The 14,519-nt window shown below is 48.5% G+C and overlaps 1 protein-coding gene across 1 annotated transcript in view; it reads left to right on the forward strand.

Annotated features, from left to right (window-relative positions):
* mylkb (myosin light chain kinase b) overlaps positions 1-14,417 on the forward strand; it is a 16,178-nt gene extending 1,761 nt beyond the window's left edge. Inside the window, exons 2-18 of the mRNA XM_077579412.1 lie at positions 602-718; positions 1,182-1,244; positions 2,110-2,157; positions 2,304-2,431; positions 2,502-2,658; positions 4,520-4,710; positions 5,147-5,261; positions 5,344-5,376; positions 5,612-5,702; positions 6,745-6,948; positions 8,264-8,481; positions 8,571-8,694; positions 9,506-9,658; positions 10,499-10,713; positions 12,002-12,130; positions 12,204-12,316; positions 13,172-14,417. Coding sequence (XP_077435538.1) covers positions 602-718; positions 1,182-1,244; positions 2,110-2,157; positions 2,304-2,431; positions 2,502-2,658; positions 4,520-4,710; positions 5,147-5,261; positions 5,344-5,376; positions 5,612-5,702; positions 6,745-6,948; positions 8,264-8,481; positions 8,571-8,694; positions 9,506-9,658; positions 10,499-10,713; positions 12,002-12,130; positions 12,204-12,316; positions 13,172-13,300 — 2,228 coding nt within the window. The 3' untranslated portion in view covers positions 13,301-14,417. The remainder of the gene's footprint in view (positions 1-601; positions 719-1,181; positions 1,245-2,109; positions 2,158-2,303; positions 2,432-2,501; positions 2,659-4,519; positions 4,711-5,146; positions 5,262-5,343; positions 5,377-5,611; positions 5,703-6,744; positions 6,949-8,263; positions 8,482-8,570; positions 8,695-9,505; positions 9,659-10,498; positions 10,714-12,001; positions 12,131-12,203; positions 12,317-13,171) is intronic.
* Positions 14,418-14,519: the final 102 nt, after the last annotated feature.

Below are 14,519 nucleotides of genomic sequence, written 5' to 3' on the forward strand. Positions count from 1 at the left end.
TTTGAAGTTGGCAGTTGAACTCCAGACGTGATCCCCCCCCCAATCCCCCCCCTCCCTCCACCTCCACCGGAATTCCCCCCTAAGACCCCCCCCCCCCCCCGCCTCCAGCGGAATTCCATCTCGTAGCAGCAGTTTGCAAAAAAGGCCGACAATCGCTCGACACTCCAAAGTCGATCGCTGTCGTCGCAATTGTTCCGAATGCGCTCACTTTTCATTCCAACGACTTTCTTTGTTTTGCTATTTTCCTAAATAATTGCTTTTGATTTCTTTTGGAAGTTGATGAAAAAACATCTCCATATTGTTCCGTAAAGCAAAAACGGATTTTTCAAAGCATGAAGCGCTTCCGAAAATGGATGCGAGCATTTTGAAAACAAACATCCGCAAATCAAATCGAGTTGCCAAAACCAAGCAATCGAAATGTTGGTTCACATCGGCAGAAAAGATCAGAAGCCCATCAGGTCAAAGGTCAGCCGCACCTGGCTGGCTGCTACTTCTGTATTAGCGTGGCTAGCATTAGCACACTTTTCCTGGTTCTTTTCAAAATAAAAGTGCAAGATTCTGTCTGACTTTTCTTGTTTCCTCGCTCTTTTTTTGCGCGCAGGCGGCGTTTGCTCGCTGAGCATCGACAAGGCGCTGCCCGAGGACGAAGGCGAGTACAAATGCAAGGTGGAGAACTCGGCGGGCCGGGACCAATGTTCCTGCTTGGTTCTGGTGGACGGTAAGAAAAGAGGACATTGACAATAAAGCATCAAAGGGACTTTGGATCCTCCCGTGTGTTGACTTTTGACAATTCACTTCGAGCTTGTCTTTGGTTAGCCCCAAGAACAACATGAGTAGCAATGGCCCCAAATTCCATTGGAAAAGAGTCCATTTAGCGGACGATGGACGATTGTTGCTGACGATTATCATAAAACGGAGCCGCTTGAAATATTCTTCTTCCCAAAGGATAAAGAATTAATGCCTGCCTGTCAATTGATTGTGCGTCTTCGTGCTGCTGCGGCGTTCATTTGCGATTTGGATGCTAATTTTGTTAGCATTGTGGCTCATTAGCACAAAAATGTGTTGCTGCCGCCGAAACTGCAATTATTTGCTCTCAACTCAAAAGCAAAGATGTGAAAGTCGCTCATACGTGGAGGCCGCTTATCATTTTTGTGTCCTCCGGCTTTTGTGTGCGTGTGCAGATCCTCCGGAAAAATCGGCGGCTGACAACAAGTCCGGCAAGAAGACGGCGGCCACCTCGGAGAGTAAGTTGACAAAAGATGGTTTAAGGCAAAAGAAGCATCGTTTGAATGCTGGCAGCGACAACACGACAACGCGAGAAAAAAGAAGAAGAAGAAGAAGAAGAGGACGGCGACGTCTCGCTCGCTGCTTTTGTCCCAATAAGGACATGCAGGCTGGGAACGGCGCACACGCGCGCACACGCACACACCAACAATTCTGTCAAACGCACACACATCAGCGTTAAAATAGTTTTGCAATTCTGCTTTGGACTTTTTGTTGTTGTTCTGTTTGTGGTTTGGAATTTTTTTTCAGGGCAGTTTTGTTTTTTTCATTCGTTTAACTTTTGATTTTTTTTTTGTGATGTTAACGTGCGACTTGAGATGCAACATCTCGTTTGCCAGCACTTTTAAAAAGGGGGGGGGGGGGCATGGGGGGGGCAAGGACACTTCAGGGTATCCAAACATTATGACAAATAATTAGCTTCATAATAAATGAATTTCAATCGGAGTCTCTAAATGTTGAAATCTCTATTTAAGCACGCAAGAGATTTTGGCTCGTCGTGTGCCGATCGTCAACAAAATCACGCGTTTCGTTGAAGCAACAAGTCCGATTTTGTCCTCTTTTATTTTCCACTCACCTTATAAAAAATTCATGAATTTGTTCCTCGTACTACTACTTTATTTGTTTATGTTATTAAATCCGCCACTTCTAGACTAAAAACATAAATTTATTGAATGTTTAGCAGCGTTTTTTGTGTGTGAAGCATTTCTCGAGTTGAAAAAAACCAAAACCCAAGTTAATTATGGCCCATCCCTGATCTAAAGCTGCACACGCCAGGACATCCAAATATGGGCATGGAGCTCTTTTCAGCCATCTTTGTGTTGGCAGGTGAAGCTCGAATAAAGAAGCCCACAGCCAAGACGCCCCCCAAACAAGGTGACACACACGCACACACGTTGGGACATCTTAATGACATCATGCATTTCCCTAAACTCTAAAACCAAGTTTTGGACTCACAGGGACCACCAAAATGTCCCCACAATGATAGTAAGAAATGGGCCCCATGATGTGTGTGTGTGCAGCACTGCCTCCTCACATCGCGGCGTTCCCGGAGGACATGAAGATCCTGGCGGGGGAGAAGGTGGAGATCCTCTGCAAGTTCTCTGGAGCTCCGCCCATCAGCTGCACTTGGCTCAAGTTCAGGAAGCCGGTGAGACGCACGCACCTGCACGCACGCACGCACACGCATTTGATGCTGAGGGTGCGGCGCGCGCGTCCAGATCCAGGAGGGCGCGGCGGAGACGTCCATCGTCAGCACGGACAGCAGCAGCCTGCTGACCATCGGCAGCGGGCAGCAGGAGCACTGCGGATGCTACACCGTCGAGCTGAGGAACCAATATGGCCTCCGGCAGGCCGCGCTCAACCTCACCATTGTGGGTGAGGAATTAGCCTCTTAGCATTAGCACCTTAGCATTCACCTGTTGACATTTCTTATCTTAAGGTCAGGTTGGCATTGATAGCGTGAGCATTAGCATTAGCATTGCCATGCTAGCAGTCGGCGTGTTCTTTGCCTTATGTTAGGGTTAGCGCTTGCATCTTGGGTTAGCATTATTTAGCATCGGCAATATTTAGCACTTCATTTCTTTTGTGTAAATGTAAAGTGCATTACAAATCAATGTATTATTATTATTATTATTATTATTACATTAAGGATAGTGTACATTAACCTGTTAGCATTGGCAGATAAGCATTTTAGCCCGAACATTAGCGATAGAAATGTGTTAGCATTAACATTAGCATGAAGGCCAGAATTTGCATGCTATCATTAGCATAGTGGGCTCTTTGCACAAATCCACGACTTCCTGAACTCAATCCCACTCCTTCATTTCCTGCCTCTCATGATTGGACTCGCTGACGAATCCAGGTGTGCCTGACCACTGTCGTCATGGCGACTGAGGCCAGGATTCTGCACACCTGGATTCGTCAGCGAGTCCAATCATGAAAGACCGGAAATGGAGGAGAAGTGTTGAGTTCAGGAAGTCGTGGATTTGTGCAAAGAGCCCATGATGACCCATTAGCAGTAGCATGCTAGCAGTTTTGTTTTGAACTCGTTGACTGGCAGCCATTTTGACAGAATTTTGCATTTGGACGGATTTTGCAAGGCCCACAGAATATTGTGTTCTATTGCTCTCAAAACATGGAAGCCACCAAAAGAAAGATTCGAGTCTCTTCTTCCGTCGGGGAAAAACAAAAGTCTATTTCGATCTGTTTCCGTTTTGCAGCAATTAGCATTAGAACGTAGCTGACATTCATCATTATTCACAAATCTGTTTAGAACTGAGAGTAAATGAGCTTTTTTCCAACATGGCCGACGGGGTTGCCGCCGTTGGTGTAAAAACTCGCATTTCTTCAAGCCTTCTTTTCAAAGCCTTCTTCTGTTCTGCTCTCGCGTCAAAAACCAACGAGCATAAAAAACATATCAAGTGGCCAATTGAAGCAACGCGGCCGTCATTGAAAACACCCCAACGACCCAAAGTGGTTATTGGTATCAAAGTCGGTTCCCCAAACAGCAAGAGGTATTTGGCAAAGCAAATCTTTTTTTTTTTTCCGGACCTTTTCAAAAACCTTCAGGACACGTTTTGCTTTCAGTTCCGTCTCTTTTGAGATCATGCAAGATTTCTGCCTCCAAGGACTTGTTGGAGGATTCTTGCCGGCACAGAACCTTAGCGTGCGTGTTGAACGAATCGGAGCAGACGGAACACAATTTGACCAAAAGTGTTCAAAGGCGGATTTTCTATCTTGCGGCGATCAACCAGATTTGAACGATGCTCGTGTTGCCGGCGTCAGGTCGTGTCCACGTCCACGTTTTCGTCTTCATCCACATCTCTGTCCATGACCATGTATGTCTCCAAATCTGGACCGCGTCCATGTTAGCACGTTAGCATTAGCACGCATTTGCGCGGCGGCTCTCAGCTTACCGCGGCTTGAGCTAAACTAGGCTAAGGTCGGCTCGGCGTGGATCGAGCAGTCTTTGTTTGGGGACGCATGAAACCCGATGCCTTTTATGGCAGCGGAGGAGCCGGCGCTCCCGTTTGCACTTGGCGTGACCTCCGACCGGGCACGCCGGCCCTCCTTCTCCTGCACATGCGCTGAGCAAGATTTTGGAAAACGCTCATGTCCTACTCAGTAGAAGGATGCTAACTTCTTTAGCACCTTTAGCGCGGGCGGACTCATCATTGCGAGGCAAAACAGCACCTACGAGACGTGGCCCTTGTCAAAAGTGTCCTCCGTCTTCCAGACAAGCCGGACCCGCCCGCAAAGGTTCCGGCCCTGTCCGACGTGAGACGCTCCAGTCTGACGCTGTCCTGGTACGGTCCCACCTACGACGGCGGCAGTGCCGTCCAGACCTACCACCTGGAGATGTCCAACTCTGTGGACCACAAGTGGACGCCGCTGGTGTCCTGCAACAGCACGTCCTACAACGTCCAAGTGCGTCCGCCGTCTACATACGTGTCTCTGACCGTGTCTGTGTCTACCGCTAAGTCTGTCCATGTCTTTGTCCGTCTTTATACGCTTGTCCATGACCGCGTCCTCCAAGTTGCTCTTTCCATGTCCTTGACATGTTCCAAGGACTCCCTTCTCCGAGTTGTAGTCGGGACTCTTCTCGCTGCAATATGATTGGCTACTGAATTGAGGCTGGCAGGACAGGCTTGTCTGATGAGACCAGACGATCAGCCCGTAAATTCGTACCAAAGCAAAACGGTCCAGTTGGTCGGGGTTGGTGAGAAGCACCCTGAATTCCGAACGCAGCTCACGTCCCTGAACTGAAATGCAAACCGCACGGACCCCGTCAGCCTTTTAGTTCCAGCAACTGCGGGGCTTTTAGTCCACGATTATGTCTCACTATCTCTCCGGCCACCTCCAGAACCTTCTCCCGGAGCGCCAATATAAGTTTCGGATCCGAGCGGAGAACATCTACGGCATCAGCGAGCCCAGCGCCGAGTCGGAGGAGGTCACCGTGGGCCTGGCAGACGACGACGGTGCGGACCCGCCGGCCGAGTGCGTGGCGCCGCGTGGACCCGACCCAGTCCACTAACTTGTGTTCTTTGCTTCCGTCCACAGAGAACCAGGAGGAGGTGGAGGAGGACGAGGATGGTACGCACACGCACACGCACACGCACGTCACAGCGACAGATTAGCAGACAAGATTTGACAAAATCATATCATTTTGTATTTTGTATTTATTGAAGTGAAGCACATTTTGGTCTCGTCTTCATCAGTCAACAAAAATGCACACAGGTTTTTAGTCCCACGTATTGTTCATCAACGAGGGTTTTTGTTGACCTTTTCTCTTCACGAGCGCTCTGACGCCGCTTCCCCTCGTTGGCAGACTCTGAAAAGGTGCCGGACTACAGGCAGGTGACGGTGCGAACGGACGTGAAGGTGAAGGAGCTCTACGACGTGGAGGAGCGGCTGGGAACGTAAGCGAGCCCCTTCAAGCTTGAGACACGCCGAGACGCCGCACGCCTGGCCAGATGTTGCGCCGGCTCAACAATCCTTCCTTGTTGAGCCGCGTGCCATCGGTCGGCGCGCCTTCGGGACTTGCGCGCCTTCGGGACTTGCGCGCCTTCGGGACTTGCGCGCCTTCGGGACTTGCGCGACTTCGGGACTTGCGCGCCTTCGGGACTTGCGCGCCTTCGGGACTTGCGCGCCTTCGCTCCAGCAAGCCTTTCACGGCTTCTTGTATCTTAATGTTAACGCTAACCGCCAGAAGACGGAATGTCCTAGTTGGACTATTTACTGCTTGCCAGACAGATCCAGTACGCGGCTGTCAAGCGCTGAATGCGCAAGAAGGTCTCATCTAGTCCAAATCGTCTCTACTCTTCTAGGCCCACCCACACGGGGGACGGCTCAGCCGAACCCGAGCCCGTGTGTGAAGGGGTGAGCCGATGGTCTTAGCTGCTTTCTGCCGCTTAAGACGCAGATCGATAGAAAGGCTCCAAGCCAGGACCGGTCACAGCCACGCGACGGCCGGTCGCCAGTTTTGCCTTTAACCCCTGATGCTACCTAGCTAGCTAGCACGTAAATGAGCACGGTGGCAGCTAGCACCTGGGGCTAAAGCCAAACCGGGGCAGGGTTTTGACTTTCTGGACTTGGATTTGCCACCCCTGCAGAGGCCTCATCTCACAAATCCAGGTCCAGAAAGTCAAAACCCTGCCCCAGTTTTTGGCTTTAACCCCTGATGCTAACTAGCTAGCTAGCACGTAAATGAGCACGGTGGCAGCTAGCACCTGGGGCTAAAGCCAAACCAGGGCAGGGTTTTGACTTTCTGGACTTGGATTTGCCACCCCTGCAGAGGCCTCATCTCACAACGGTCCCGAAAGTCAGAACCCTGCCCCAGTTAGGCTTCCACTCAAGCGGCGGCTCGTGGATCCGGCGCACCTCGATGGGCTCAGTGGCATGTGGATGCTTTGGGGACGGAGGCGTTCCTCACATGGATGTCCGTGTTGGTGTGGCCTACAGGGGCAAGTTTGGTCAGGTGTTCAAGCTCGTGGAGAAGGCCACCAAGAAGGTGTGGGCGGGCAAGTTCATCAAAGCGTACTCGGCCAAGGACAAAGACAACGTCCGGCAGGAGATCGGCATCATGAACAGCCTCCACCATCCCAAGCTGGTCCAGTGCGTGGACGCCTTCGAGGGAAAGTCGGACATCGTGGTGGTGCTGGAGATGTAGGTAGTCCTCCGCTTCCACTTGAGACGTGACGGTTCCAGATTTTCACCAGCGCTCATTAGGCTCACGTTCACAGCTAATCTCCAGTCCTAAATCAAGCTAAAGTCCAGGTTTTGGTGGGGGCAAAGAGCAGGACTAAGATCGTCCCCGGAGAAAAGCCACTCCGGCACAAAGAGAAACAAAGTCTTAGTCTAGCCCGGAATCGAACCGCCAAAAGAAGCGTGAGGCCGCTGCGCTCGCCACTTGGCCAGCGCGCCGCCGACATCCGGACGCGCTCGCAGAAACATTTCAAGACCAACGTAAATCTCATGTACTTTTTTTTTTTAACTTTGACTGCCAGACGTTTTCAGAAAAGGGATGCCGTGGGTGCCTGCCGATTTAAGCGTTTTTGACTGATCTTTCAAGGTCCACAGAAAATGATGTGTTTGGACTATGGAAACACACATACTACCAAATGAAGGATTGGACTCTTATCTTTCATCAGAAAAAAAAGTTTGTTTCTACCTTATTCCGTTTTTCAGTAATCAACAATAGAAAATGGTTAGTTTCACCTCTGTTTGGAAAAAAACGTCTTTTAACGTCTTTGGCACTCCTCCATATGATTTTACTAAACGTTATTTAACGTTTTTGGCAGTCAAAGAGTTAAAGGTCATTTTAACACAAACCTACCAAATAAACATGTTCATTATTCTAAGGAAGACAATTTATTTGAAATGCATATTCCTCAGCTTTATGTATTAATAAAATAACTTTTTACGTTTTTGGGACGTCTGCATTCAGTTTGATTCCAAAAACAGAAAAATGTCAAAGTAAAAAAAAATAATAGACATAAGTGATCTTCACATATTTATCGTGTAACCTGCTTGTTATGCAATTCAAACAATTGACTTTATGTATTTTAAATAAATACTTTAGAGTCATTATACTTCATTCATACTAAATACATCAACCTGAGGATTTCACATTGATAGCTTTTATTAGACTCATGAATATGCAACAAAGAAGGTTTGGTAGGTTTGTGTTGAAATGATTTTAAAAAAAAAATGAGTACATGGAAGTTAATCATGTAAAAAAAAAAAGACAAACGTTACGCTTGAAATATTTCTGTCAGTGTGATTTGATTTGGGGGAAAAAAGGGAGATTGCTTGGAGCAAGGTAAGCATGGACGTTGGCTTATCTGGTGACTTTGTGTCGTTGTGAAAAAGTGAGAAGCGAGCTGCCAATGCTACAAAACGGTTAGCATCAGCAAGCGGGAAAAAAGACCCCAGTTGACCTTTTGCTGGCTTTGACTGACGGCCGTCCTGCGCCGGGCAGGATCTCCGGCGGCGAGCTGTTTGAGCGCATCATGGACGAGGACTTTGAGCTGTCGGAGCGCGAGGTCATCAAGTACATGCTGCAGATCGTGGACGGCGTGGGCTTCATCCACAAGCAGGGCATCGTGCACCTGGACCTCAAACCCGAGAACATCATGTGTGTCAACAAGATCGGCAGCAGGATCAAACTCATCGACTTCGGCCTGGCCCGGCGGCTCGGTGACCTCGGCCGCCCGCTCGCACTTTTTCCGCGCTTTCCGCCGCCGCTTCCTAACGCCGCCGGCCTTCCTTTCGTTTGTCTCTGGCAGAAAACGCCGGCACCCTGAAAGTTTTGTTCGGGACGCCCGAGTTTGTAGCCCCCGAAGTCATCAACTACGAGGCCATCAGTTACCCCACCGACATGTGGAGCATCGGCGTCATCTGCTACATCCTGTGAGTCGCGCTCGCAAGCTTTTTCACACGTGGCAAAACCACTGACATTCTCCACGTCCTACTCAAATAATGACTCCCGTCAAAGTACAAAAGTCTCGACTCGACGAGTAGAAGTCCAAAGTATTTTCGCCCATGTTTGAAAGACGTTAGCTCATGGATCCAAAATGGCTGCACTTGGACCAGTTGACTCTCTGGCTTGTCCTGCCGGTGTTGAGTCACGTGACCACATCCAGACGTCACCGTTACCAGATTGGCGCCATACGAAGATCACCGTGTGATGAAGATCGCCGTAGTGTGGGGAAGTTGGCGATATTAAAAAGAGAGATATTTATTGTGCTTTTGTACGCTCGAGCAAAGCATCTAAACAAGCTACGATTTGGAATAACGAGGTTTGGGAATTCCTCGTGATTGCGATTTTTGGCTCTGCGATTCCATTCGCAACCATTTTTGATTCGATTGTCAATGATTTCTGCTTCAATTTATGGATGCGCAAAGAAACGTTAAGATCGACTCCAGTCGGACTCGCTAATGCTAATTAGCGCGCTACTTGCGGCTGTTTTAGCGCTCAAAAGAAGGCTATTCCTACAAAACGCTTCTGGAATGTAAGCAGAGACGCGTCTTAACGTTACTCGCCGGCATTTGCTCTTCCTGTGGGACAAAAAAGAAAGAAAAAAAAAGAATACTCCACAAAGTATTGCAAAAAGCAACTCAAGTACAATAAGCGGACGTATTTGCACTTTGTGGCTTGCAAAGCAAAGTGGCGTCCTCTGGCCGAGCCGTCCCGCGACCCGCGTTTGTTTGTCCCCGTCAGGCTGAGCGGTCTGTCGCCGTTCATGGGCGACAACGACAACGAGACGTTGGCCAACGTGACTTCGGCCACGTGGGACTTTGAGGACGAGGCCTTCGACGAGATCTCCGAGCACGCCAAGGACTTCATCACGCGGCTGCTCCAGAAGGACATGAGGTCGGTCGTCTTCCCGTCGCATTCGCGCCGCGTCGTCATCCTCGCAAACACCGCATCCGTGTAGCATCGCTCGGGACCGAACCAAGTCAAGTCCATGCTTCGTTTCTTAGTCGCAAAAGACTCTCAAAGGCGAACGACGTGTCACCATCGAACCGCAAGAAAAACACAACCATCAGGGCAAAAAAGAGAAACCTTGAGAAGGGACCTCAAAAATCCCAACTCACGTGCGGAAAGTTGCTGTTTCTGTTCAACTCTTTTGCTGCCCAAAAACAAACCAAAAAAAAAGCAAGCTAGAGCACATTTGCAGCATTTTCACTCATCTTTCGAGGCAAACACAAAATTGTGTGCTGTGACTGCGTAAACATTCTTTCACTAGAAAAGAAAAAGTTTGTTTCGACCTTAGTGGTCCCCATTTGAAAAAAAGTCTTTTGAGTGACATCAAGCCAAAATGGAAAAGATCAGCAGAAAAGTTTTTTGTTTGGCGACGCCGCGTGAATTCCATTTCATGTGACGAAGGCTTTGATCGTTCACGTCATCCTTAAAAACCTTTGATATCCGGCATGTTGTCACGTCATTTGCCACACGGGAGCCCATTGAAAACGCTGCCATCTGCTGGCCATAGTGAGTGCGTGTTTTTCACAAAGCAGCAACTTGTGCGCACAAGACGTTGCACCGCCCGTTGAGAGCGAAAAAAAAAAAAAAAGGAAGCCCGAGTTGACGTTATTGGCGCTATGCAGCGGGCGTGTCCTTAAGGTAGCACCAAGGAACGTTTCAATCTTAATCCAACATTCTTTCAAAGAGTTGAATTTGTGCACGTGTGACCTTTGCGCCGCCGGCCAGGGCGCGTCTGAGCTGCCCGCAGTGTCTGGAGCACACGTGGCTCAAGCAGGACACCAACACCATGAAGGCCAAGAAGCTGTCCAAGGAGAGGATGAGGAAGTACATCCTGAGGAGGAAGTGGCAGAAGACCGGGCACGCCATCAAAGCCATCGGCAGGCTCTCGTCCATGGCCATGATGGCGGGGGTCCATGCCAAGAGGGGCTCGCCCACTGAAGGTGCGCACACGCACACGCACACGCACACGCACACGCTTGGCTCTCCTTCCTTCATTATTAGAGTTTTTGGCCACTCGCTTGCTTCCAATCGCACTCGTTTTTTTAAAAAATCACATTCATCACGCGCGTTTGTCGTTTGGACAAACAAAATGTTCAAGGTCGCACACGTTGAACGCGACCGCGTGCGTTCAAGTCAAACATTTGATCAATGTTTGCGGACGACACAATATTTCAAACGATCGATGCTTTTTTTTTTCCACTTTAATTTTCAACGATGCGAGTCATCAGCTGATACGAAAAAGAGTGGATCCAACAATGCCGACTCGTTGACCGGCTGCCATTTTGACTGATTTGACTGGACTGACTTTGTCTCTTCTTTCATCAGGAAAAAAAAAGTATATTGATATCTGGTTCCGTTTTACAGCAATTGGCATTCGATGATAGCTAAGTTGTATCATTATTCACAAACCTGTGGAAAAGAGCTTTTTGCAACATGGCCCGGGTTGATCTCTTATACTCTGCTGCCACCTCCTGGCCGTTTTTTGTAACAACTAACTACTCCCAGCGCTTCAAGCCTTCTGGATGCGCTAGCATTAAAAAAAAACTTAAAACATTTTAAATACAACATAGTTATACGTTTTTGGGAGCAATTGTGCAGAATTGAACAAGTGACATCGTTTTAGTCAGCTCTTAATATGAAAAGAAAAATGCACTGAGCTGTCACCGTTATCTTACAAATGCAATGATGCCATCTAGTGGCATAAAAGTGACCCCAACACAAATCAATATCACACTCATCGACACACGACATCTTTTTAATTTGACATTTTGTTCTTGACTAAATGACTAAAAAATGCAAACATATTTAAATGAGGAACATTTTTATTGTAAATATCAATTGAGATCTCAAATGTCAGTTAATGATTGAAGTCATGCAATTAATGACGATTGCAAATTTGAATTGACTGACACCTCTAATATATATGCGTAGCGTAGCCTATAAATTGCACTCCACAATTGTGGAACGAATCCGATTCCAAAATGTTATTGTTTGACAGCTCGAAGGCAAAAACGGAGACATTTGGCGGATTTTCTTCCGGAGCAAAGAAAGCGTTGAAAATTGCCGGCAGGACTTGACTTAGTTTTTTGAGAATAGAACGGCTGGCGCGTCGTCGCTCATTTGCGCGACAAAGCGGCAGGAGGTCCGCGAGCGGCAAACGGAAGGCCGGCAAAGCTCAGGTGGCGCTCGGCGGCCGCTCGGCTGCCGTCTGTCTGCCGTGCCTTTCAGAGGACGATCGCTTCCCGGAGTGCTTGGAGCCGGAGCGCCGGGCCGAGTGCAAGCCCACCTTCAGCGCCGTCATCCGAGATGCGGAGGTGGTGGAGGGCAGCGCCGCGCGTTTCCACTGCAAGATCGAAGGTACCCCAAAGCGCCCGCCCCCGCAAGCCCGCCACGCTCGGCTTTTAACCGCCCGCCCGGGGGCCGTCGGCAGGTTACCCCGACCCCGAGGTGGTGTGGTACAAGGACGGGCAGCCCATCAAGGAGACCCGCCACTTCCAGATCGACTACGACGAGGACGGCAACTGCAGCCTCGTCATTTCCGAGGTGCGAGTCTGACATTTTCAGTTTTTAAGGGCTTTTATCAAATTTAATGAAGACAAAGTTGTTGTTTCTTTTTTTAAATAAATAATGAAAAGACCTCAACGTGCAATTGAAGGCACATTTCTTCCTTTAAACATGGAGAGTGAATGACAAAGTAGCCTCGGTCCACAATTTTGAAAAAGAATTCAAATAAGCTGTCAAAGCGGCCGGACACTTGTTGTCATGCTAACCGCTAGCCGCTAGCCACTTGCGTCGGCCGTAGCGTACAAGAAATTCATTCGTTACAAGACGTGATTAGACGCGAGGGCCCCGTGAGCACCAAAAGAGAGACGGAGACTCGTACTGTCAAATGTCGGGAGACCGACGAGGCCAGTTGTCTTTTTCTTGACTTCACGCGCAATTGCGCTGGCTGCCGTCGCTACATGCTACGAGCTAGTAAGTTCATTCAATTCATGTTACATTCTAACTAGAATTGACTTTAAAATCCGCCGCCTGTCTGTTGCACATGCTAGCTGCAGATGTGAAAGGGGGCGTGTCACTGTGTGTCACATGACAGATGAGCAGACCAGATTTGACTCAATCATATCATTTTCAGCTGGTTTTTGTTCATCGACTAAAATGTTCATAGATTTTAGTACATTTTCGTCTCGTCTTCGTTAGTCGACAAAAAAACGCATCCTCATTTAGTCCCACTTATTGTTTATTAATGAGGGTTTTGTTCTAGTTTGGTTTCGTTGAGGAAATGAACACGAGCTGACAAATAAATAAAGGTCAAGGCTCGCCAACATCTCGGCAAAAGTAAACGATTGCCAGGTTTCAAGTGGACCTTTTGCTGACGCGTGCGCTTTGCGTCCGCAGGTGTCGGGCGACGACGACGCCAAGTACACGGTGAAGGCCATCAACAATCTGGGCGAGGCCACCTGCACCGCCGAGCTGCTGGTGGAGGTCATGGCGGGGGAGGAAGAGGAGGAGGAGGAGGAGGAATGAGCCTGACAGCTCGGAGACTCTGGTGGGAGGAAAGCGGCGCGGATAGGAAGTGGCGTCCTCGCACTTCCTGTCTGGGGAGGGTGGCGGGATATTGACAGAGATGGGTCAGGTGGATACGCGTAGGATGATGTCACCTGTCAATCACATGCTCATGATGATGTCATTCACACTTGTCCTGTTGGTTCAGCCAATGGCAGTCAAGCCTTCCAGTTGACCCGCCTCCGTCAATGCTTATTTACAATCACACAAATGCCTTTGTGGTGAAGAGGAGTGTGTGTGTGCGTGCGTGTTTGCTGTGCTCACCTGTGCCTTCACCACCTCCCGCGAGGAGCTCACCTGTCATTTATGCGCTCGTGTGATGATGTCCAGACATCTCCATCCATCCAGTATTTGAACTCAAATAACCTTTTCAATCAACGATTCGTCATAACCCCCCAAAAATGCTGCTTTTCAAATTAAAATCGGATGTTTGCAAAACTTTGAAAGGACCGATTGCGTCATGCGTAATTGCAACCATTTGAAAGCAATCAAGATCTGTAAACGACAAATCAAACATTTGTGGATCCATCGATCAGTGGTTGCCTGCCGTGACGATGCCGTGTGCACGCTGGTCATGACGTCCGCTTAAGGATGTTGAGGAGCAAAGCTGCCAACATTCAAAAAAGACATCAATGGCTAAAAAAATGAATACAAGTGAAAATAAAAACACATATAAAAATATAATTGCAATATTAAATACAAAAAAAAAAGAAATTGAAATAATCGCATATATTTCATATATATATATATATATATATTTATTTGTATTCATTTTGTCAGTTTTGCTCCCCCGCAGCAAGCAGCTGCCTCGTGATTGGAAGATGGCCGCCACCCTCCCTCGTGATAGCGACGCACACAAAACACACGGTGGCGCAATTTCTTCCGCAATACACTCGACACCTCACCAGTGTGCGTGCGTGTGTGTTTTTGCTGACTTTGATTTGATTTCACGTTGTTTGTCCATCCATGAGTTGTGTACCCTGCAGAAGGTTTGTCCAATTGTCCACCGACTTTGACACGTACGACGAGAGCACAAGTGTACTTCCTGACACGGACGTAATAAAGCAATCACAACAAACGTGCGCCTCCATTTTGGACATCGGTACCGGTACCGGTGCTCGGTCACGGACAGCAACGGCCCGAGTCACCTGAACAAAAAGTAGCGTATAGCTAAGTTTAT

The sequence above is a fragment of the Vanacampus margaritifer genome, chromosome 11, assembly GCF_051991255.1.
Source record: "Vanacampus margaritifer isolate UIUO_Vmar chromosome 11, RoL_Vmar_1.0, whole genome shotgun sequence".
NCBI lineage: Eukaryota > Metazoa > Chordata > Actinopteri > Syngnathiformes > Syngnathidae > Vanacampus > Vanacampus margaritifer.